The sequence below is a fragment of the Argiope bruennichi genome, chromosome 11, assembly GCF_947563725.1.
Source record: "Argiope bruennichi chromosome 11, qqArgBrue1.1, whole genome shotgun sequence".
Taxonomy (NCBI): Eukaryota; Metazoa; Arthropoda; class Arachnida; order Araneae; family Araneidae; genus Argiope; species Argiope bruennichi.
Window position 1 is genome coordinate 75,799,013 of NC_079161.1, and position 26,918 is coordinate 75,825,930.

At 30.0% G+C, this 26,918-nt stretch overlaps 1 protein-coding gene across 1 annotated transcript in view; it reads right to left on the bottom strand.

The window, feature by feature from the left end:
- Positions 1-548: 548 nt before the first annotated feature.
- The window catches only part of LOC129957177 (carbonic anhydrase-related protein 10-like), a 765,422-nt gene continuing 739,052 nt past the window's right edge, over positions 549-26,918 (bottom strand). Inside the window, exons 9-11 of the mRNA XM_056069369.1 lie at positions 15,094-15,136; positions 4,121-4,335; positions 549-1,189 (exon numbers count right to left, since the gene is read on the bottom strand). Of these exons, the coding sequence (XP_055925344.1) occupies positions 4,310-4,335; positions 15,094-15,136 (69 nt within the window). The 3' untranslated portion in view covers positions 549-1,189; positions 4,121-4,309. The remainder of the gene's footprint in view (positions 1,190-4,120; positions 4,336-15,093; positions 15,137-26,918) is intronic.

Genomic DNA, 26,918 nt, shown 5'->3' on the forward strand with positions numbered 1-26,918 from the left:
ATCTCGCACTTTTATAATCATTATTCATTTTGTGTTTAGTGTCATTATCAGGTCGAAGCTTATTTCATTATTATAAGATTTTTTTCCAGCGAAATATTGCAAAAAAAAAAAAAAAATGTCATAATTCTTAGTAAGATTTGAATCTTCCTTTATGGACTATTATAGCTAGGAGTGTCTTCTTATAATTTTGTTAATGAATTCCGATTAAGTATTCTATTTAATGAATTTTTATAAACAAACAATAATTACAGCATCTTTCTGATAGTATCAGAGAGGATTTAACTTTCAATATAAATTCTGACTTTAAATTCTACACGTTAAATACAATCTAAAATTAGCAAACATTATAAAATACGGATATGCATAATTTTGGCAACATTTATGAAGATTCAAAATATTTATTACAATGATTGATATATTTTTAACATCATTTCATATAATTTATTTTCGTATAATTGAAGCATTTTCAAATTCATGATTAAAATAAAACAATAATAAAAAATAACAATGAATTTATATAATTCATACGAAATTAATTCATGCATTTCAATTAGAGAAATAACTTATATTCTTGAAACAAGATCATTTACGTTACATGATTTGTTCATCTTGAGCTAACATTAATGTCTTGTCAATACTGTCATATCTTTGAAAAGTATATATTGAGTCACTTGTTAGAACAGATATCTAGTCACTTGTTAGAACAGATATTGGATCACTTGTTAGAACAGATATTGAGTCACTTGTTAGAACAGATATTGAGTCACTTGTTAGAACAGATATTGGATCACTTGTTAGAACAGATATTGAGTCACTTGTTAGAACAGATATTGAGTCACTTGTTAGAACTGATAATGTGTCACTTGTTTTAAATTGAAGGAAATAAATTTGTTGCTTACAGTGTATATTGCCAATCCAAGAGCAGAAATACTGTTTTATTAATCTTTTTCAACATTTCACAGTTCCACAAGTCACAAAACAAGTGGTTGCACACCCATTCTTTGACGTGATGTTCATCATAGCTGCATCAGGATAGCCCAAAAGTGCGGTGTAGTCTATCTTGAGATTGTGTTCGCACATCACGATGTCTGTTCACTTTTTGGGGGTAATGCCGCAGTGAGAGTTATCTCTATTGGACATAACATTGTTGCTGATTAGTTTTTGGAAGGATAATCGTGTTGCAAAATAACTGTAAAAAAAATAATACAATTTATAAATATAGACATATAACAAGATAAAATCAGAAATTTAACAGAAATAAAATGAACCACTGTTTGAATGCCAGTCAGAGCTTAATATTTCTAAAAAAATATATAAATTCTGCAATTCTGCAATTACAGAACAAAACACGGTTGACCAGTTAAGTTGCAGTATCATAAATATCTGTTATGACCTCTATATAATCAAATTTAGCATGATCACTATGAGAAAACTGAATGATATAGACTTAGTATCCAAATTCGTCAAAGAGTTAATGCAGCATTTCCATTGATAGGATGTCGATTGTGGCAATTATTTTCGTTTTTAATTTTTCACTATTGACCAATAGTCATGGTCAAAAACATTGTATTCTTAAGGATACTTGGACCAAAGTATGGGATTATATCAGGACTTCTGAGTGTTAAGATGAAGGATTTCGTCATCGGTAATATGTAATTGTACTATAACGGTCCCCGTTTCCCTCATCTGATAATTAGCATTCCGGCCACATCTAACGTCACCTGTAACCTCCTCCGCATTGTTAAGTGCCTCAGAACTGCCAGATGGGGGATCCTCTTCGCCAGTAGAATCCTTATGTTTGTTCATTAGTTGTATCGAGATAAAGAACCACAGATGCGCGTTTCGTCGTTTCAAAGAGATCCGTCATATCTTCAGGGAAGAAGAACGTCAAACCATCCAGATGTTAAACTTATTTTTCATTATGAAGGGACTATAATTAACATGTGTTTGGGTAGAGTCACCAACAAATATGAATCATTAACGGACATTCCCACGACTGACTGAAGACCACTGAGGAAGCATTGCTGCTCAGCTATTGGATGATAAGGAGCTCAAGTGCACCAATGACAAAATGAGAGGCTGAGATTTGACGGAAATAAAATGCGGTATTTTTTGAAGAAAAGATAAAAAGAGCAGTGAGAGGCGTGGAAGGTGAAGTCGGAGAGCCGTGAGTGTTCGAAAGTGTTCCTGATTTTGTGAGAAACTCCGTACAACTCGAGCTTCTATGCTAAGATCCACCCGATAAAGATCGGTGAATTTCTGGAGTTACCCCAGGAGTATTCTTTTGAGCTAACAGCCTATTAGCATTTTTTATGGTGTTTATTCTTCAATTTGATTGAGGAACTATTTCATGATTAAACTTTCAACTGTTGTGTGAATTCTGTAAATAATATTAACCTAGATGAGAACAAATTGTTCTTGTGGACACATATAAGGCTGCAAATAAAGAAATTGGTTCTTACGCTACTCTCTTATTCAAGTTCAAGACATTACAGAACCTAACCATCTATCTAATTAGATTACCTCTTCTCTACTATACTTAAGAGAAAGCAAATAAAGGGTTATCTAACTAGATATGTGACAGGAATATCAGGCGTGAGTAGTGGCCCCGAACGCGTTATAGGCAATGCTTACAAAATGACATAAGACTTTTCTCAAAACGTCTTTCTCAATAGAAAATCATAAGTCTTTTCTCAATAAAAAATCACCCAAATCAAGTATCATATTTTCAGAAAACATAATTTGAAAAAACAGAGGAAATGGCTAATGACTTCATCAGACTCTTTTTTAAGAATCCCAACATAACTGTCTGAATCTGGTATAGTTAGTTACTATGTTAAAAAAAATATTCGAAAGCTAGGTGGCCAATGTTTAATAAATATAAAGAAGTAGGTGGATAAGGTTTGGATGACACTTTATGTATAATTGCTATATAAGTATGATAATTCATTATTATTAATACAAAAAGTTAGTATTAAAAAAACTTGTTAATCAAATTAACCATAGCATAGCATAAAAACACTGATAAGGTGATTGTTTGTATCAAAGTACTGAAGATTCCAATGCATAGTGGGATTATAAACCTTTTTCTTGGTCTTTGTCTACCCCCCCCCGACGATCCGCCTACCCAAAAGGGTGTAAGATCTTGAAGGTCACTGGGGAAAGAAACATGGTTCATTATGGTTCATTTGACTAAAATAAAATATTAAAATTAAATAGTTAGCAAACAAATTTTGGGTTCTGAAGATTAAGTTGAAAAGTACATGTAGAAAGCATAAGCATAAAAAAATATCACTATGTCCAAAGGATGGAAGACATAATAAATATAGGAATATCAAACAATGTACTAAAATCTAAAATCGTACATCTATCTCGTTATGTCAATTGAAAAATAGGTGAATAATACAAATACAAGGTGAAAAGACAAAGCAGCTCTAGAATGACAAACACATAAAAAAAGCATTACTGGAAGGTGAATCAAGAATATAAGCAAATGCGTACAGTTTTTAATAGCTATAATCCTATATAAAAAAGCAACTAGAAGCCGGGCCAGAATAATAACATAAATAAATAATTATTTGAAACAAGACTCCAAACAACACAACCCAAGATACAGATCCGTCACAGTAGCCTCCTCTGAATTTCCTCACAAATATCTTTCGAGACCTCACAAATTTTTCCTATCATCCTTAGTGAAGAGTCGTTCCGGAGTACACTAAGAAAAGAATGAGGTTTGGATTCGCTAGAGGGGAAGGTGACGTGAAAAGGACTAGTGAATATACATTCAAAAGCGAAGTGGTCGGCGTCCCCCCCCCCAGACAACCACAAACCTCTTCTTGTACTTCTTTTTTCATTTTACGTCGAGTCAATATGACTCAAAAATATTTTTTTAAGTAACCTCCGGAGTAAAAGACGGCAGACGCTGCATTGATTATGCCGCGTTCATCAATTGAAGAAATTAATCCAGCCAGCACAACTAAAAAAAGGGAATTTTCGTTTTTCCTGTTCATGGGAGAGGGCATTTGGAGCCCAGAGGGAGGGAATAATTTCAATTCCATATTTACATTCCAGATTTAACTGCATTTATTGAAGAGAAACCTAATATTTCTGAGATGCTTACCTGAATAAACAGCCAGTGATGCCAGGAACCAAAAGGGTGACAACATACAGAAATAGGGGGGGAGGAATCTACTAATGGAAGGAAGGAGTCCATCGTCACTACTGACCACAGCATTGGTTGTAGGACGTCACTGGAACAAAAGGGACACATGTTGGCTGGACTAATAAGGCACTGGACATTGGACGACCCTCACTGCCGCCAGTTATTGTAGTTGGCTGGAAAACGAGAAACATTTATATATACGTATAAGTGGACATATATCATCTATATGGTTTTCAATATGGTCTACAATAATCTTCTAAAGCGTTAAGATTTATGACAATTCCAAGATACAATTTTATATCAATTACAATATTTTTTTCCATGTTGACTTATACTCCTGAAAGTAAAGAAAACCAGTAGAAATGGTCTCCCCAAACTTTCTTGCACACTCTCAAATATTTTTTTTAATCCCATTCCTTTAGCGTGAAATTCTGGATTGTGTATATGCCCGAGAATATCTTGCATTTCGTTGGCGAACGATAGTTACGAAATATATTTCTTTGGCATGAATTTAGAGTGTTTTACTGAATCTTTTTTGAGAATATGTAATTTTGGCTCTGCTTTTGGCTGCTGATTCACCCCAAACTTCGACACAAACCTACAGTTGTAGTTACAAGATAACATGCCGAGTATCATTGATTTAATTCACTGCGTTTAAGAATCATTGCATCTACACTCTTGCTGAAGAACAGATTGAAGATATATATTTCAGTCTGAAGACTAAAGATATAGATATATATACTATTTGATAAATCCGGTTAAAAATTTAATAAGAATCTATCTTTTGGATATTAAACTTATGTTCCAAAATTTTAACTTTCTAACTTTTTTGCTTTTTGTGCTTATCGAGTTCAATTCCACTTGAATAGCCAGACAAATTTCCCACGAATAGATTCCATTCCAATTTTGGTTAAAATCTACAAATTTGGTCGTAAATCAATATACCGAATTTCTTCTGTCCAGCTCAAACCGATTTTGAGTTATCGTATTAAGTGCTTGCTTGTATTTTGATCATTTTTCTTCATTTTAAAAAGGCATTTATTGGGAAAAATTGGTATAATATATATCAATCAAAATATTTTCCATCATTTTCTACAATTTTTTCCCATTTTCGTTAGTAAATCTTGCAACTGAGGGTTCGCGGTAGCCTGGTGGTAAAGTCTCTGCTTCGGAATGGGAGGGTTTCAGGCTCGTGACCCGATTCCATCGGAGAACTGTCATGTAAGGTGGTCTGTTGCACGTTCAATCCGTCATGACCAAACGTCCTTCCGCTGGTGTGGTATAGAGAAGGGAGTTCCGTCTCAGGTGTCGTCCTCGTCATCTGACAGCGATTCAAAATTTCGAGGTCCGTCCCAAAATAACCCTAGTGTTGCTTTAAACTGGACGTTAATATAACTAAACTAAACTCGAATTGTTTTGTTCCTCCAGGTCGTTCTTTGCTATTGACATCGAAGAAATCCCCACTCTAAGAGTAGTTGGTCATTAAACCAAAACCAACAATTAGATATGACGGAGCAGCTGCAAGATAAGTTTCTAAAAGTGTCTGATGGGCTTCGGCAGCAGATTTCTTCACATTAAACCAAAAAAGAGCAATGCATATCTAAAACGCAATTTGGAGCGTTCTATGATTGGGGGTCTTTATACACTGAATATCTCAATAATACTAAATGGAAAACTTTCAAAATGATAATAATAAAGTAATGATAAATTTGTAAAACCCAAACCCATTGTCGTTTATATAGATACTTCGCATATTTACTAATAGATGGCGCTGGTTAAAATACATACAATTACCTAATACTTGCTGATTGGCAAATATGAAGCCAAATATATTTTGTTTGGTCTCATGGAAACCTGAAAAATTCTTGAGTTCGAATTTTTAGATGATTATAATACTTTCTTTATATTTCATAAACAAGGAACTACAAATCACAACTTAGTGGATCACAAGTTAGATTAGAGAATCAATTTAGTAAAAATAAGTGAATGGACGCTGCCTCCGAATGTTATAAGTGATTCGTAAAAATTTGGAGCATGGAAATAGTTGATTTAAAGCCATCATGTGCCGACTTCTTTACACAAAAGCAGGTAGATGGCGCTACATCCATGCAATTGGAAGAAGCTATTCGACAGGAATTTGTATCTATCTCACCGGACCTACTGAACTCAATTATTTTCGAAGTTATTATTGGCTTCTGATCTGTTTTATCCGGTGCCGTGAGGGACATGAAATACTTGCCGTTGAAATTCGGTTTTCGATAAACGTATCGCAAGTCATTTTCAGTAATCATTTCTATTCTGGTTATTTGTTTGCGAAAACGGATTAGATAATAAAGCTAGATCTATCACAGCTGACATTAGATAGATAATAGAGCTAGATATGCCATAAATGAATAACTCATGAGTCATTTTATACTTTCTTGAATAAGAAGTATTGATTAAAGGTATTGTTAAAGTCAAAAAAAAAAAATGCATGATTTGGGCCTTCCTCTACGTTTTAAATGTTTTTAAAAATATATTTATAGATTTTTGGCTGTATTATCTACTTGAATAAAATGTTATAGTTTATACTAACACCTGAACTGTAGATTTCTATAAAATTTAAGATGAAAATTATTTAAAGCAACCTTTAATGTGGACTCAATAACTGAGAAACATAAAAAGCTAAGCTAGATAAATCATACATTGAGAACTCAGGAATCATTTCATACTTTCTTGAATAAGAAGTATTGATTTAAAATATTATTTACACCAAAAATTCGCATTATTTAGACGATTCTCCACTTTTCAAATGTTTCCAAGAATTCATATATAAATTTTCGGTACTCTTATCTGCTTGAAAAAATTTAGTATGCTATACTAAAACCTAAACTGTGGATTTCTATAATTTTTTAGACAAAAATTGTAAAAAGCAAGTTAACTTTTAAGTTAAATTGAAAATATTTCGATTTAAGTTAAATCGATAATATATCGATAACTGAAAAACATAAAAAGCTAATAGAGCTAGAAATGTCATAAATTGATAACTCTGGAATCTTTTTACACTTCCTAGAATATGAAGCATTGATTAAAAGTATTGTTAATGCTAAAAAATTGCATGATTTGGACGATTCTCTACTTTTCAAATGTTTCTAAAAATGAATTTATAGATTTTTGGCAGTCTTATTTACTTGAATAAAATTTAAACTGCTGTGCTAAAACTTAAACTGTAGATTTCTATAAAATTTTAGACGAAAGTTGTGAAAAAGCAAGTTAACCCTTAAGTCGATAATATTTCGATTTAAGTTAAATGTGTAATATATCGATTCTATCGATAAATGAGAAACATAAAAACCTAAGCTAGATAACAGCTAAACATGTCAGAAATTGATAACGCAGGAATCTTTTTATACTTTCTAGAATATGAAGTATAGATTAAAAATATTATTAATGCCAAAAAATTGCATGATTTGTGTACTCTACTTTTCAAATGTTTCCAAAAATGCATATATAGATTTTTGGCAGTCTTATGTATTAGAATAAAATTTAAAACGTTATTCTAAAACTTAAACTGTATATTTATATAAAATTTTAGACGAAAATTGTTAAAAGCAACCCTTTAATCTAACTATGAATCATAAAAAGCTGGGCTAGATAACACAGCTAAATATGTTATAAATTGCTAACTCAGGAATCATTTTATACTTTCATGAATAAGAAATATGGTTTAAAAGTATTGATAAAACAAAAAAATCGCATGATTTGGGTCACAAAAATGCACATATAAATTTTCGGCAGTCTTATTTACATGAATAAAATTTAGTATGCAATACTAACACCTGAACTGTAGATTTCTATAAAATTTTAGGCGAAAATCGTTTAAAGCAAGCTATACCTTCAATGTGAATTCAATAATTGAGAAACATAAAAAACTAGGCTAAATAACAGAATTAGATATGTCATGAATTAATGACTCAGGAATCATTTCATACTTTCTAGAATATGAAATATAGAATTAAAAAAATGTTAATGCCAAAAACTTGCATTTATAGATTTTTGGCTGTCTTATCTACTTCAATAAAATTTAGTATGCTGTACGTACACCCAAACTGTAGATTTCTAAAAAAAATGTTCGGCAAAACTTGTTACAAACAAATTAATATGCCAATGTGAACTCGATAACTGAGAAATGTAAAGAGCTAGGTAGATGAAATTTTGTGCGTAATCTTACTATCGGAAATGCAGATGTGAATTGAACTGTAGATCAAATCCGTTAAAAAAAAGTGACCATCTGTCTGTCTGTATATTTGCGTGTTGATGAACTCGACTTTTGAAAAAAGAGTGATTTAAATAAATGATATTTAGAATGCAAACTTGATCGAATTGTAAAATTTATAAAAATGTACGTCCAATCTGTAGAAAAGAAATAATCTAAAATCCATACTCTGAGATTTTATTTATTTATTTATTGTTTTTGAAAAATATACTATATTGTGCCTCTGAAAGTGAAAGCTGCTGTTGGGGGGGGGGGGAGGACATATTCAAGTTTACTGACTTAACGGTGATCTTCGAGCATTTATTCTCTTCTTCCCCAATATCAGAAAAGCATTCAGGAGATGCCAAAACTTATAAAAATATTGAAAAGGTGGTTTTACATTGCCCTAGCAAATTCGAAAGCTGAAGGCAGAACACTTCTTTTAGTTCTGTTGTTATTAATAATAATTACATAAATAAATTATAATTATATAAATCTATTAACATTGATTTATATAATTATTTGATATTTATTTGTTAGTTCGTTCTATAATCGGCAGCCCACGATGGCCTGGTGTTAAATTCTCGGACTCAGAGATCAAGTCTATCAAAATATTTATGATCATATAATATGATAAAAATATGTATAATCATATCTATAAAAAAATAGCATATTTTTTTTTCTCCATAATTTATTCTTTGCTTACCACTCTTGAGAAATTTTAGATCTCATTGTCAAGATCTTATAACCCATAAACTAATGCATATGACAATATACAATCTTGAAATAAAAATTATCCATGCTTCAAATTCATCTGTAAAAAGTGCTTTTAATATGCTAAATCAGCCACTGAAATGCTAAGGATTGCATATTACAATTTCTCTATCTTGAAAGTAGAAACATAAGGAATTAACTTTGTAATAAGAGACACTAATTTTTCTTTTCACCTGATTGTTCAATTTAGGCTTGAGTTATCAACAACTTTCTTTCTGTCACAGGAATAATTTCTTCAGCATTTCGCCTATTTACTTAATAAAATGAATATATGCACGAGTAGAATACGCATTGAGATTAGTAGAGTTAAAATTACTTAGCTACATCGAGAGAATCTTGTAATCTTGAAAAAAAACTTTGAAGTTCTTTCTTATTTATCCTGTTGATTAGACAAATAACACTATCTGAACTTAATATAATTACAGTTCTATTCCAAACAGAGTTAATTTGCTTTGTTTGGCTTAAAAAAATGTATACTTTCATTAGTTAACATCTTCAACGTCTTTATATTTTACTTATAAAGTGCCTGTATCAAAATATATAAAGATATCAAGCATTCTGCAAATATTGAGAGTTTATGCTATTCTAACATTATGCACTTATGCAAATATATTTGCATTAATGGTTAACTTTTTGAATTTGTTGTTATATACTACAATGGGCACAACTAATTTAGAAAGTTGACATATCTCAATTTTATTATAGAAACATCTCTACTAAGAATAAAGACGAATGTGTACGTGTGCGTACGTGCGTGTGATAGTTGGCGCTGTATTGGTCATGCCATTCAACCTACAGCTACCATATTTGGCACACTTATATTTTGGAGGATGGAAGCGTTCACTTCCAACGAATTTTTAAAATTTTAATTAACCACAGAACAGAATTAGTCAAAAAGACTGGTGGGCATCTTGTAGTTCTATTATTAACTAAAAGTTAAATGAAATTTTCTTATCTTCCAACGATAACTTCTGAACATACTACTGTACAAAAATGAACTTCACATCATTTTAAAACTTAAAAATTATCTTTTTAATGATATCAATTTATTATAGTCGTGTGCAGTATCCAGAATTTTGCCAATTTTTTAAAAACATTTTTTGAATCTAATTTCCAACAAAGGATTTCTCTAATGCCCTGTCAATCAGATTGTACTCATTGTTTCATCAAGCATTAATCCCGTGACATTCTTCCATTATTGAAAGCTAAAGAAGAAACGTTCTTTTTACTACCTGTGAATAAAATACAAATCAGTGGGAGTGGTTTTCTCAAAACTTTCTCGCATACTCTCTAACAAAGATGTTAGTCTCCTTACATGGCACTGAAGTACAATAATTACGAAGTATTAACAATCTTTCACTTGAAATATTACGTGATCCTTTAGATTCCTCACGTGATCCTGGCATTAGATCAAAAGTATACTAAAATCGAATTTGTGTTTTAGAAGCGTTCTTCCTAATCGACTGAAACATAATTTTGACTTAAAACTACACTTAATGTCACAAAATTACCAAATTTGATACATTTAAGCCATTGCGCTTTTAAACTATCGTTTTTACATGTTTCTAAAAGTACAGACCGACAAACGATAACCCCCTTAGTGGATTTCCCTCAAAATTCCGTGGACGTCTATATTAAAATTGATAAATCTGCGTCCCGAATAATTTTATCTCTCTAGCTCTCATCGTTTTTTAATTATCGTACAAAATTATATTCAAACAGACAAATAGACAGACTTCCTCATAGAGGATTTTTCTCAAAATTTCATAGAAATTTACAAATTTGAATTTAATCATGTACTAAATTTTATCTCTCTAGCTCTCATCGTTTTTTAGTTATCGTACAAAATTATATTCAAACAGACAAATAGACAGACTTCTTCATAGAGGATTTTTCTCAAAATTTCATAGAAATTTACAAATTTGATTTTAATCATGTACTAAATTTTATCTCTATAGCTTTCATCGTTTTTTAGTTATCGTACAAAATTATATTCAAACAGACAAATAGACAGACTTCCTCATAGAGGATTTCACTCAAAATTTCATAGAAATTTACAAATTTGATTTTAATCATGTACTAAATTTTATCTCTCTAGCTCTCACCGTTTTTTAATTATCGTACAAAATTATATTCAAACAGACAAATAGACAGACTTCCTCATAGAGGATTTCGCTCAAAATTTCATAGAAATTTACAAATTTAATTTTAATCATGTACCAAATTTTATCTCTTTATCTCTCATCTTTTTTTAATTATCGTACAAAATTATATTCAAACAGACAAATAGACAGACTTCCTCATAGAGGATTTTTCTCAAAATTTCATAGAAATTTATACAAATTTGATTTTAATTATGTACTAAATTTTATCTCTCTAGCTCTCATCGTTTTTTAATTATCGTACAAAATTATATTCAAACAGACAAATAGACAGACTTCCTCACAGAGGATTTCGCTCAAAATTTCATAGAAATTTACAAATTTGATTTTAATCATGTACTAAATTTCATCCATATCGATCAAAGAATTTTTGAGTTATCTTTGTCACAGACAGACAGACAGACAAAAGGACGAGCATTTTCAAAAACTTCCTTTTTCGAATGCAGGGTGATCTAAAACGTGGAGATTCGTCGAGTTCGAATTTCTCGACGATTACTATATTTTCTGTACTAGATAGTAATAAAATGACGAAGTTGCAACATTGCAAGATTTAGAAGATATTCGAACCAGATAATTATGTTTTTAATAGCTCTATAATGTTATGGGATTGTCTCCATAAGAAAGATTCATCCACACAATGAATAAAAATTTTAAAAAGACAATTTAAATAATAAAAGGTTGATGTTAAATAATTTAGTGAAATCATGGACATCTAAAATTATATTTAATCAATACTCTCGGCGAACCACCTTATCGCCCGAGGCGAGTAGCAACAAATTAAACATAGTTTTATAAGGCTCAAAAACCCATTCTTCTGTCGTTACAAATAATAAAGGTGAGAGCTTGTGTGTATATGTAGGCGCGCTGCAAGCCAGACTGTTTTGACTTAAAGATATTAAATTGGGCAAATACATACTTTGGAAGGCTGTATTGTACTCCTGGGAGAGATTTGTTTTGAAATTTTAATTAGAATTATAATTCGTTAAAAATTAAGCGTAATTTTAGAGCTTTTCCGCGATAACTTCCGAAAATATTACAGATGGAAAGATAAATTTTATAGAACGTGAAAATTAAAAAAAAAAATCTTCTTTTTATTAGTTTAAAATTTTTTGCTATATATATATATATATATTCTTCTGTATTTATTTCTTTTTGCTAATATGAACTTGGTATTTTTACTAACTTAGTTATATATATATATATAAGTAACCAAAAATATTAGCAGTAGGTAGTTAAAACCTATGTTTATGTTATTTATGTTATTGTATTTTTGCTTATTAGTGGTCGTATTCTTCTAATTTATTGTTTTCTTTTCTTTAAAAATGGTGTATCTCTTAGGCCTAATTTCAGGGGATTTTCGGGTCATGAGGAATCAATAGCTAGACTCTGTCTGTTTTTCCTCACAGAAAAAATCCCTTTTTTTTGAATTCCTGCCTGAGGATGACCCTTGAGAAAGTTTTCAGGCCGGATTCTTATTTTATTTGGTTTAATTTGTTACTTTTTTTCCTATTAACTTGGTTTTTATTACTATTGTCTTACATATATATATATATATATATATATATAACAATGCGATATATATATATATATATATCGCATTGTTACTACTAATATTTCGTCCTGCTTTTTCTCCATTCTTGTGAAGAAGCTATGAAGATTTGGTTTATTTTCTTCTATATTAAGTGCGTTTTATATAGGGTATGTTTTTGATAATTCTTTGTATTTAAAATTAAAGAATAAGTTCAGAATCAAGCAATGGTGACATTTTTTAATTGTGTATATTTTTAAGTATTACTGATCTTTTCTGTGATACAATTGGGTGTATAAAATTGTTTTTCGCAATAAATTTCATAAATATTACAGCACAAAAATGAATTTTAAATCTTAATAAAGATTGAAAAATGTCTTTTAAATAATACCAATTTAATAGTTGTGCGACTTTTTTTTTGTTGTTGTTGAATTTAAGCAATTTTGTAAGAATGATTTTTTGCCCTATTTCCAACAATCGATTACATTGAAATTCAATGTTTTTTCATTGTTTCTTCAAAAATTTAATTGCGTGGATTTCTTGTATTCTTAAAAGCTAAAGAAGTTTATTTTCATTTAACAATTGTGTATTTTACATGACGGATGAAAAAATATAGTTAAAATATCGCTAATATTAGAAGACAGATGAACCACTCATATAGGTTTTTCAATAGCTCTATGTTGTTAGAGGACTCGTCTCCATTAGGAAAGTTTATGTAAACAATAAACAAATGAAAGTCAATTAAATTAACAGGGTTATAATGCCGGGCAGTTGGACGAGATTGAAGCGGTAGGTGAATGCGCGAGGATAAAACCTGTGACCTTGTGGTTAGCAGTCCAGTAACTAACCGACTATACCAAAACAGCTGCCCGGGTAGAAGCGCTGTTACTGGCTTATATGCAATTCACCACAGTACTCTCCCTCCAGTGAGTCGAACGATATGGCGTTTAGTGGTGATGTGTTGAATTATTAGTTATAAGCTGTTGTCTAAATGGGTATGTACCCTATTTTGAATAGCGCCAAGCGTTATGACGAGCGTTTTTTTGTGGGTGCTGATGCGCCAAGTGTGTCTGACGGCTTTTGGGTTGCTGCGTCACGTGAGTCTGACGACTTTGGTTGCGGGTAGATGACGTCACAACAGCTGTACGAATGTTGAAGGTTCATTATCCGAAGTCACCAATGAAGCGGTAGGTGATAGACGAAGGATAGAACCTGGGACCTTGTGGTTAGCAGTCCAGTAACTAACCGATTATACCAAAACAGCTGTCCGGATATAAGCGCTGTCACTGGCTTATATGCAATTCACCACAGGATCATGGACAACAATCATGCCTAACTTATTTAGCTAAAATAACCAATATCCTCGGGTAACTATCCTGTCGCCAAAGGCGACTAGTTAAAGAATGAGATCTTCCCATGAAGAAAGCTAGCAACATTTAATCTGACAAAAAGGGATTTAAAATACCCAAAAAAAAATGCTACGTATGCGCTTTAATATATACAAATAAGAAAAAAAATGAAAAATGCACAGTTTTTAATACATTATACAGTTGGAGGGCAGATTTTACTTAGAATATGTTTTTAATCAAGCAAATTCAATAGACAAATTTTAGACTTTATTTTATAAATTTATTTAGAAACTTCCACTTTCATAGCATAAGAAATGATAAAATACTGTTAAATAGGGAATATATTTCTATATATTCTCTTAACTTGAAAAGATATATATAAAATTCAATTTTCTATTATTGTATTTGAATTATTTAAAATATATAAACTCATCTTGAATACATTGTTATTATATTTTTAAATTTTTAGAAAATAGAATTTTACTTTTTTTTACTTATATATTTTTTATAACTTTGAGGTAAGAGTTTTATTTTAAGGAAATAATGAGCTTTTAATAGTGTCATAGTACATTAGCAACATAGTGGCAGCATCAATATAAAGTTAAGAAATACCCAAAGTATACCAATAGTAGTTAGTATTTCTTAATACCAATAGTAGTTAAGAAATACCCAAAAATAAATTTATAAAACTTCTATGCATGATTTTGAAAATTTCATTATTTAAAGATGAGTATTGCTTCATTCATAATAGCAGCAGATAATTTTGTAGAGAAAGAAAGAATATTACCACATATCTTATCATGCCAAAATTATTTTTATATTGTAAATTACAATTAGTGAATTATTTATTAAATACCATTATTGATTAGAAGTAAGAAAGTTACCTTGATAAAAAAGAGAACTCTGCATTGTTGGACAGCTTTGACCCTAGAATAGAAAAGAAAAAAAGATATAATTATACTTTAATTTTCAAAGGCAGCAAAAATAAGTAATTATACAAAAGTAATAATAAACAATTATCTGTGGAAAGGGTGATAATTTTACTCTCCGTACTTAAAATTGTTGACCTTGGATAAGGTTACGGAAACGTTGAATGGCACTGAAGAACAATGCGGGAAAAAATCCCATGAATCTGTATATTTACTTTATCTATTGTGCGAATAAGTAGTTTAGACGCTTTTCTTTACTGTCTAAAACCAAAACTCGTTATGGAAAAAAATTGTAGTCACAAGAGTATGAACCAAATTTCATATATTTAAGTCAATACCTTTACTAATCATTGAGTTTAAATGCATACGAAAGTACGACAGACATATGCCAATCATTTGATAGATTGGTTCAAAACTTGATTTGAATCAGCATTTTTGATGCTAAATCTATCTACCAAATTCTATCTATTTAATTCTTTACGTTTCTTCATTATTGAGTCCACTTTGTAAAAGAAGAGAAGATATTTCGTTCAAAATTTGATAAAAATCTACAAAATTCGTCTACATATACCAAATTTCATTCATCTAGGTAAAGGCGCTTTTGAGTTATTGTGATCACAGCCAGGGATAATTCCAAAAAAATGGAATTCTAAGATTCAGTAATCTGTGAAATATATTGTTGCTCATTAAAATATCGAGTTTGATTTTTTAAAAAATGATTATTATACTTTCTTCGTAATTCATTTGCAAGAATGCAAAATCAGTTAGAAAAAACATAATTACATATCATTTGTCCATGACATATCGGTTCCTGTATTGTTTTAGGGCATCAAGGTCTGTTGTTGTACTATTAAATTACTATAAACACATTTTTTATGATGTTAAAATTGTTTCAATAAATTAAAATTCCATTACGTTCTTTGCTTAATTAAACAATTTATGGTAAAAGAAAAGAAATTCGATATCCAGATAAGTAAATAATTATTAAAATAACAATAAAAAATAATAATTATTAATAATTAAATTATTTTTATACTTATTCTTTTAACTCTTATCATTAGTTTCAGTTATTATATGAGTAATTTTGCTCCAAATATGATTATTTAATAAAAGTCAATATAAAACTGAAAAGAAGAAAAATAGTGAATTATTTCTGTGCAAATTACAGAATATAAAAGATGAAAACTCTTCTTGCATTTGACATTTAGTTAATATACATTTAAAATGCATATTGACATGAAAACCAGTCATAAAGATAAATATGGTGAAATTAATAAACTCAATCTAATTAAATGAAAATACTATATGAATTGATGATAGAAATAAAATGGAAGTATTTACAAATATTTTGATAAAGAATAAAATCAGTCTTTTTTTATAGTTCAGATTCCAAAGTAATAAAGAGAATTTAAAATAAGTATAGAAATTTACCCACCTTAAAGTTATCTAATGCGAAATTTGTTCAAGGTTATTTTTTGTGTGTAAATGAGATTTTTCGCCAAGAATATCAAAGAATACATTGTAAAAACTTTCTCTAATAGGTACAACATCTGGCGCCAAAACTTTCTATGAATTACCATTATTTTTTTTCAAACTTTACGCAAAGGTTTTTAATAAGACTTTCCAAACAGCAAGAGAAAATACGTGAAACAACACGAGTTAAAAATAGCAAGAAACAATAAAACTGTAATTTAAAAAGGAAATTTCTTTTTATAAAAAATGTTTTTAAAAAATTCTAAAATTTGAACATTTTTCATCAATGCTCTTTAATTAATTATACACAACTGCTTCGCTAATATTCTAAAGATGATGATGAAAAAGTCTAAGCATGATTTTTTTTCTGAATTAATGCAGAAAAATTCAATTTAATTTTCTTTCATATTTTTTAACATTAAAAATTACTAGCATATGTATTTATTCAGTTAAGTTGTTTGGAAATATAATTATTTTAAGAGGTTGACAAAATACCTTAAATGATTAGTCATTAACTAAGTACATTTCTGGGACTAATTTAACCTTATTTTTTTTTCTTTTGCTCTTATATTATATTGATCAAGATATTAATTTTTGCGTAATATAATTAATAATTATTTAGACTAAATTAGTGGAGTTATTAATAAGACATTCTGAAAGAATACGTTTAATATTAATTTGGAATGCCTTATATGTTAGTTTATTTTTATTAATTAAGTTTCGGATAATAAATGTTAGGCTATATTTTGCTGTATAAACAAAAAAAAAAAAAAAAAAAAAAAAAAAAAATTGAAAATAAATTTTGTATTGATAAAATAATTGGAAAATAAATATTGCTTGTAAATTTGATCCTTAAATAAAATCGTCATTTCATGAATTAAATGTAAATGATCAGGCATACTTTAAATTATTAACATATTTTTATCAGAAAATTTAATGATTCAAATATTGATTTATGAACAAATAACATCATTTCGATTCAAATTCAGACAATTAATTTGAAAACGATTTTAAAATAATTTTTCAGAAGATTGCTTTCGTTATTTAAAATAAATTGATAAATATCTCATTTAAGACTGCATTTGCAGTAATATAAATATTTACTCAGAACTTAGTTAAAACTTACACAAAAATTATTTTTAACTATCAAATTTAATTCATGTAATATATTAGGCTGCTAAGATTATAGTTTTATGCTTGTGGAGTTTTATAACTGATTTCACATTCTCTTTTTGATATATTAGATTTTTCAAACTATATACTCATGCATAATTAAATTATATTATATTAATAATTTTAGAAATTTAATTACCAATTTATTGATTGATTTAATTTAGTTTTATTTCCTATTAGTAGCACCACTTGTTAGCGAATTTGTGAAAAATTGTTTTCAAATGCTCGTTATATTTTTAATAGTGTGTTATAAATTATATGAAAATAGAAGAAAATAATTCTAATGAAGGTTCTATTTTTAGCGCATTAATGAAACTGTATTTATAAAAGACATTTTTATTAATGCTTTAAACATTTTAATTTTTTATGTAGATCTAATCAAATGATAAAAATATACCAATATATGGAGAAGAAATTTATGATTGTCAGCTGGAAAAACTAAAAATTCTCACGATTTTCCTGTATTCTTACCACTATGACCCAGGTTGTTGTACAATAATGTACAATATTGTGCGACATTACATTATCCGATATTAAGAAATATTATATTATATTTTGAATATTGTTTTAAAGCATACCATATTGTACAAATATATGATAAATAGAAGAAGATTAAAATTGAAAAAAAGATAATTCAAATAGAAAACTACATTTTTTAGCATATTATGAAAATTGTATTTATAAAAGCTATTTTTATAAATGTTTTAAAGACTTTTAATTTATTCTCAAGACTAGAGATGCATATTCCACGATTTTTTGAATAACAAATAATGTTGCTATTGTTATTTTTAAATATGCGTTCCAAATATCTGTTATTTCAATCATATTATTAATTAAAAATTATTACTTAATATTAAATATAAAATTTATTAATTGTAATTAATACTTAATTTACTAATTTAAGAAACGTATGATTAAATTAATTTATCTGTTTCAGATTACTTCTTAAATTTTATTTTTTTCTCAAAACTATTTTTTTAATTTATTTATTAGAGGGAACCTTTTTCTGGAAAAGGTGAGTTAAAAATATATGTCATTTCTTTAAAATGTTTACTTTAGTCCTATATTCTACCAATAGATTGTGCCAACAGTAAACAGAATACATGTAATCAAAGTCAATCATGTCACGAGCAATTATCTGTATGGAATAGTGCATCATCAAATACGAATATCAGTCACTCCCGTAAAGTGGAGCGGTGACTTCGCACTTTCCAGTGAAGCCTCGCACTTTCCGGTGAAATCACCGCTCCGATAAATTTCAGTGATATGCCAATTCAATGATACGATACGATAATTCCAATAACCGGTCCGTTCACTTTTCAATCCAATCACAGATTTCTTTCGAGAGCTTCCATTGGACAGATCGTATCGATTTTCACTTTCCAGTGAAGTCACCGCTCCGGCAAATTTCAGTGATATCGTATCAATTGTTACTTTCTATCGTGATCCAAAACCTGTAATCGAAATATCATCAGTAAGATCGTATCAAGGATTTCAATCACACCCCTCTTCGAAAACTATTGATCACTTATATTTGTGACTTTTTGATATTGGTTACGTAATAACCGCTATTAAAATATTCGTCATCTTTCATACAATACAATATTGTATACTACATTTGTGCTTCTAGTGTATCTCCAGTAGCACACGTATATTGTTCGATATTATACAATAGTAGGCAATATTCTTAATATTGAATAATATAATACAATATTTTACAATATAGTGCAACATTCTGTACTACCTGGGATAGTGCAAATTTTCTTTTTAGCTTCGGCATATAAAGCAAAAAATTATTCATGCATGTTGGGCCTCTTTCCATTCATCTATTGATCTTCTTTTTACGCATCGAGAAAAATAGATCGATGGATTACTCATTAGTTAATTTTGTCCAAAATTTGACTTTTATTTAATGTTGAAAAAAATACTTCAATAAAAATTTAATTTTTAGCACGTATGAATTGACCCCTCCCTATAAACACGAACAGCCAGACAAGAAAATTTTGAATCTCCATCTCTACAAAGGAGAAAGTGTGTGTGTGTGTGTGTGTGTGTGTGTGTGTGTGTGTGTATGTGTGTGTGTATGTGTGTGTGTGTGTGTGTGTGTGTGCTTGCGTGCGTGCGTACGTGCGTGTGTGTTAGGACTCTGTTGGCCAGAACATTTGTCCTAAAACTAACAACTTTGGCATATAAATATTTTGGAAGAAAGAAATGTTCTCTTCGGAGATTTTTTTTCCGCTAGTCGGTAATGGTGATCAGTTTCTTCGATTGATTATTTTATTGAATTTTGATAGATTATTGATTTTTTTAGGTTGCCAAATGAATAATATGAAATGCATTTTAAAAAAGAAAAGATAATGTTTGTCGAATTCAAACAAATCTATTTACCGCAATTTTTTAAAAAAAAAAATACGTATTAAGAAATAAAAACGAAAGAGAGAAACCTATTATGGAATTAATGATTGGTAAAAACATGCGATTGAATGTTTTGGTGAATGAATTTGCATTCCATCATATTATTTAAAGACATTTTTTTTTCAGAGAGTGCATGAAATTTAATTAAAAACATTATTAAAAATCAAGGGAAAACTGTACGAAAATGGAATTGATATAATTATAAAAGTAATTTTTTGAATATTTAGTGTCAAAAATAGTAAAGCACATATTGGCATTATGTCTGGATTTCCATCTACCTATTTGTGATAAAAAATAAATTAAAAACGCCTTTCAGTTGAACGAATGAAGTTTAGTCTATAACAAATGTGCGGATTTCCATCACATTTTGTGCGAAATGTATTTAGAAAAATTTGTCCATACGGCTGTCCGAATACAATTTAATGCGATAACTACAACATGAAGAGAGTTAGATTGTAGTAATTGCATTGCCAAAGGCGTAGTCGCGTGGCATAACCACTAGACAAAAGTGATTGCCGTAGTCCGGAGGCTGTTAACTGGCTTATGAAGCTAACCACCACAATACTCCCCACCAGTTAGTCAGTGGAGGGACGAACGATATTATCGCGCCAAGCGTTAATTGTGGTGGTAGCTTCATAAGCCAGTTAACAGCCTCCGGACTACGGCAATCACTTTTGTCTAGTGGTTGTGTTAAGCGGCAACGACCCTCACATCACCGGCTCCGTTCTTGGCAACTCAATCACCACAAGATGAATAAAATTCGATACACCGATTTAACACCTAATATGTAGATACCTATCAAATTTGGAACGGAATCCGTCAAGGAGTCGAATTTCTGTTGGTATGTACTTTTACAAGCATTTGAATGCTATAATTCAAAAACAAAATAGCAAATTTGATTCAATATTTAGTGACAACAGTTGCAATTCAGTGACAAACTTTAGTCTAAACCGGTTAAAGGAAAAAAAAAATCGTTAAATCGAAGAAAAAAATGTATTGTTACGGAACTTCCTCCTGTTAGTCCGTAAAGTTAACAGGTTCGTGTATTGGATGTATTTAGATGCACAATCAACAGACCTCGGTGGCAAACGACCACTTTATTCACACTCAGTCAAATTCACAGCCGGAGACGCTCGCAAACAATATACAGCAGTACGTAATAGCACAACGCAGCACTACAACGATAAGCTGGTTGAAGCACTCAGGGAGAGAAAGCACGTTCAGCTATTAACCAGAATTCAACTCAAAACAATGCCTTCAGATTGAGACTGCCGGCCTTTTATAGTTCCCGGGAGTCGGGCCGAGAAGTTTCATGACCAATCAGGCTTATCTCAGCTCCTATTGGCTCTATCACCAAAATTCTAGAAGATTGCAGAACTATCTATTTTGTCGCCAAATTCGTAGCCAAGCTCTGAGATCAATGACTCGGCACTCGATCAGCACCCAACAGAGCTGATCGTAAAATGGTCTTTACAGCGATTGAACTAAACGTGCTGGGAAGCAACATTACAGATTTGTAACATTATCGATATAAATGAATCAATCAAAGCACTCTCACCTAGTTCCAATTACATCCTGATCGCAATGGAATTGTATTGGCTTCATGGTAAAATCTCCGCTTTGGGTCTGTTCCAGATTCGAAATCCAATTTTACCGAATATCTACTGTCTGTGTCTACTAAAACGCATCGTAATTAGTTCGTCGATTGAGTGAGGGCAGAAATTTAGAAGCTGGAATTGGATTTTAATGTACAAAATTCGCCAAATTCGTCGCCAAATCGCAAAATGGTCGCCAAGTTTGTAGCCAAGCTCTGGAATTACTGGCTCGGCACCCGAGCAGCATCCAATACAGATGATTGTAAATCGGTCTTTCCGGTGATAAAACTAACCGTGCTGGGAAGCAGCATTACAGATTTGTAACAATATGTAATAACGTGATTTTCGGAAATTATGATTTATATGCCAGCGATTAATTGCCAGAGATCATATGATCGATTCAGTAAAAATGCTAAATTCAAGTCAAAAATCAACATTTCGTAATAATTGTTATGCCATGCAAGGTCTTTGAGGCTTTATTAAAAGTCCAATATTTTATGCAGGGATGGAGAGGGGGGGTAACACCTTTATTAGAGAGTATGCAAGAAAGTTTGGGGGAGACTGTATCCTCTGGTTAAATATATTTCATCGTTGATGTGAAATGTAAACTTTTCAATGTTATAATTAGTATTTCATTCTAACTCCCCCCTCCCCCCTATCGTTGATGATCAAGACATGGAGTTGTTTATACAATTAATATGTAATTTCAGAACATAGAAATGTTGAATTTTTTACGTCTATTTTTAAATACCACTGCCCTTTTCTATGATATAATTAAATGAACAAGGATACAGATGAACATTAATTCATAAGTCAATGAACCACACACTGTAAAGTTTTTAAAATCATATGAATTTATGTCTATTAAAATATGAAATTTAAAAATATTTTTCTGAGAAAGCCATTAAGAAGAAGTTACACCAAACCTTTGAGTCAAATTTTTAATAACCATTTATAGCAGTTAACCAGCTGGTGACTAAAACGGCTAGTAATAAAAGCATATATTAAATTTCATTATCTCAGTAATAAAAGCAGTATTATTTCAGTAATAAAAGCATATATTAAATTACATTTACCTCGCTTGTTACATTTTATATGTAGGCACAAAAGAATTGACAGACTTCAAAGACTAATATGCTTCATCCACTTAACATGCTGCATTTCAAGGTTCACATGCGGATTGAATTAAAACGCCCTTAAGAATATAATTTATCTTTCCCTTATTTCACATATGAAAATAATTATATTAATAATTCGACATATCATATTTAAGAATCGAATGATTACAAAATGATTAAAATAATTTCCTTATATCCTATTCCTTAATCGAACAATTAGCATACACTTAATAATCATATTCAATTTTCAGGATAAACGTGTTAAATATCCAATTCAAATTCTTTGCTCAATAAATACCTCGATACCATACTTTCCGCTTTTATTTGTATATCTCCCCAAATGCATACAAATTTCAATGTAAACAGACATATGAAACTTTCTACTTCCGCAAAATTAAAACCGGCAATAGGAATCTGACGAAACCAAAACATTCTTGTGCTTTCAAATCGCATCAAAAGAAACCAATTCCAACACCAGACCATCTCCAGAAAATGATAAATATATCTTTCCCTGTATTGTGAAACATATTACTTTCTGGTGAAGGCAATTATGCGTCTAGAAAATTCAAAAGCATTTCTCCATTTCGTCTTTCGATACAACTGCTATGAATTTAAGCTAGCGCCATCTGGTGGCCGCAAAAGATGAATTTCTACAGATAGAGAGAGAGAGTGTCACCAATGCCTTAATTATCATATCTCTAAGTTGCCTTCATGTCAACAGGTTATATGGAATAGATTTTGGTGCCACTTCATGTTTTATGCATGCGTTTTTGAATAGCATCGAACATTTCTAGACGCCGAGGGAGATGTAACTTCGAATTTTTACCCGGGGAAATTCGCTTCGGGGAAAATTCAATTCGGAATAAAGTCGATTGCTGAATGTATTGGTTGCCCACTCATATGCAGAATGCGGTGCTGTATGTTTGCTGATTGCAGAATAGTTTCCGTCAGTTTTATATTCTTCATGTTTTATATTCTTTTATATGGCAATGGTTAGGTTTGCATTTTGTACTTTGATTCAAATTTTCTCCATTTCAGAATTAGGAAAAGTGGTACAAAATTTTCACAATCGTTTCAATCGAAGAATTAAATTTAAAATAAAATAATCTGTTTATGGTGTATTGAATATTAAATAAAAAGTATTTTTGTTCATATTAAATCTATTTGGGGAATGTAGATTATATTTAATTTTCAAATTTCGTTAGTGTATGAAAAGCAAAATTTTTTGGATCCCATATGACAAATGGATATGATAAATATGGAATTCCTTTTCTACATCAGGAATAAATATTTGATTTCGTATTAATGCCAGGTTATATTCATTGAAAGGACAGTGGACTTTGAAATAATAAAAAATGAACGAAAGCGAAATTTTTTTTTCTTGTTTCATTATCAAAATATATGTTTATATCCAACTAAAATAATGTTATAAAAAGTATTGTTCAATAAAATGAATATTTGAAGGCTAAGAGGTAAAAAAGTACATCTTAATGACTTTTCTCAAAATGATACTGTAATTAGATTTAAATATATTTTAAATGTTCCAAGTGTCTAAATTTTTGAAGGAATTAAATGAAATTGAAAATAAACATTTCGGTCAAACATTTAAAGAAAATGCGGCATGCCTTTTATATTTCGAGTTTTTTTTTTTTTTTTTTTTTTTTTAGCTCGTTCAAATTGCATTCTAGTTCAGAAAAACATAAAATTCCTATGAAAATTCAGAAAGTGTGTATAAAAATATTTCTAAAAAATTAGTACTTGATTGGATTAACAAAATCATACGTAGTTTTGTTCCAAATGAATTTACATTGGGTAATAAGGAAATATCGATACAAAAAAATTAAAAATTAAGTCGTCTGGTATATATTGAAATCTTTTAAAATTACATATTTTAAATTTTTTTTAAATAATATATTTTACTTTAAAATGTTTTTTAAAGGAGCTTGAACGCATTTATATTTTAATATTTATGCATAAAAACTTCATAACCCTGACAGAATAATTCCGAAAAGTGTCTAATAGAGACCACTATCCCCTTAATTGATACATTTTTTCCCCTCTTCCCTTGGATAAAGTTTGGAAAATTAGTTGGCGCTGCTTGTTAATCAGAGTCATCTATTTTACTTTTAATTTTATATGTTTTAATAAGGTTATATTCATTAATTGATATTATATGTTTTAATTGGGCGCCAAAATGTAAACCATACATATTAAATATTATGTCCTCCAACAGTTTTAATTATCCAACATACGTCCATTTCAGAATTAGGAAATGTAGTACACATTTTCCAGAATGGATTCAATATAAAAAAATTAAATTCAGAATAAAATAATTTGCTTATAGGTGCACTCAAAATTCAAGATAAATATTTTTGTTCATGTTCAATTTATTTGCTGATTGTAGATTATATTAATTTTCAAATTTTACAAGAGAATAAAAAATACATTTTACCCATCCCAAACGGAATGTGGAAGTCTTTTACCACCTTCCGTTTGGTATTTTGGTTTAGAGATTTCATCTCTATTTAAACCAGATGTGAAAAATAACTGTTATATTCATTAATTGATCCGATTTTCTCCCTCTTCCTTTAACAAGGCTTGAGACAATTAGTTGACTCTGCTTGTTAAACAATGCCATATATTTTACTTCTTTGTTTATATGTTTCTATTGTGTGCCAAAATGTACACCATACCAAATGTTACACATTTTTCATGATGATTCAATAAAGAAATTAAATTAAAAAAAAAATGATTTGTTTATGGTGTGTTCAAGAATCAATACATGAATTTCTCATATTCCATTTGTTTTTTGAATCTGGAATACATTAATTTTTCATATTTCAGAAGAGAATTAAAACTCAAATTTTTCATACCAAACGAAGTATTGAATTTGTTTACCACATCAAAAACAGGTATTTCATCTCTATTTATACAACCCCATCTATGCTTGTTAAGCAACGCCATCTATGCTTGTTAAGCACGCCATCTGTGCCTGTTAGACACGCCATTTATGCTTGTTAAGCAACGCCATCTATACTTGTTTAGCACCACCATCTATGCTTGTTTAACAGCGCCATCTATACTAGTTTAGCAGCGTCATCTATGCTTCTTTAGCACCGCCATATATGCTTGTTAAGCACGCCATCTATGCTTGTGAAGCAACGCTTTCTATGTTACTTCTACTTTTATATGTTTTAATTGTGTGCCAAAATGTCAACTGAATGTTTAAAATAATATGTTCTCTATAAATTTTAAATGTCTTCCATACGTTTCAAATCCTCTTCTTTACCAACTGTAAACTTCTTCCAACTGCATCTAATCACTAATTTTATTTTTCAGAATTAAAAAAAAAAGTTACCTCTTTCGAAGGAATTGAAGAATTCAGTTCAAATTAAAATTCTCTATATGTGATGAAAAGAAAGTAACTTAGCTTTTGAATACCTGATAGTCTACTATGTGGTTGCTCATTTTCAGGGCATTTTCCTTTAGTATATATATGCTTTATAAATACTAAGGAAATGTTTTATATATACTAAGGAAATGTTTTATCAATAAAGGATGTTTTATATTCTAATAAAAGAAATTTATATCATGCACTTGTATTAAGATTTTAAAATAATATAAAGAGAGTTTCCAGAATTATGAAATTGGAATATATTGATTTACTCACATCTCTGAATTTACAAATAATTCCATCGAAAGAGAATAAATTTAAATAATGTTAAATTTTTGTCATCTACATGGAAATGAATGTGCTAGGCAACAAGAAACCGAATGCAATCAACGTTTTGAAATGTAGCATTCTTCTTAAAATAGTTTCAGTACAAAATTCTTATATTTTAATTTTCCTAATTATTGCAATGCAATTAGTATTGTATAATTCGTTTTTAAAAATCCGGGTTGATCTATCAAGTTGAGAAAATTTTTTAAAATCAAGAAAGAAAGTGACCCTTGTCGAATTTACAAAATAACCAATTAACACACCTGCCTATTCTTCAGTTCAATT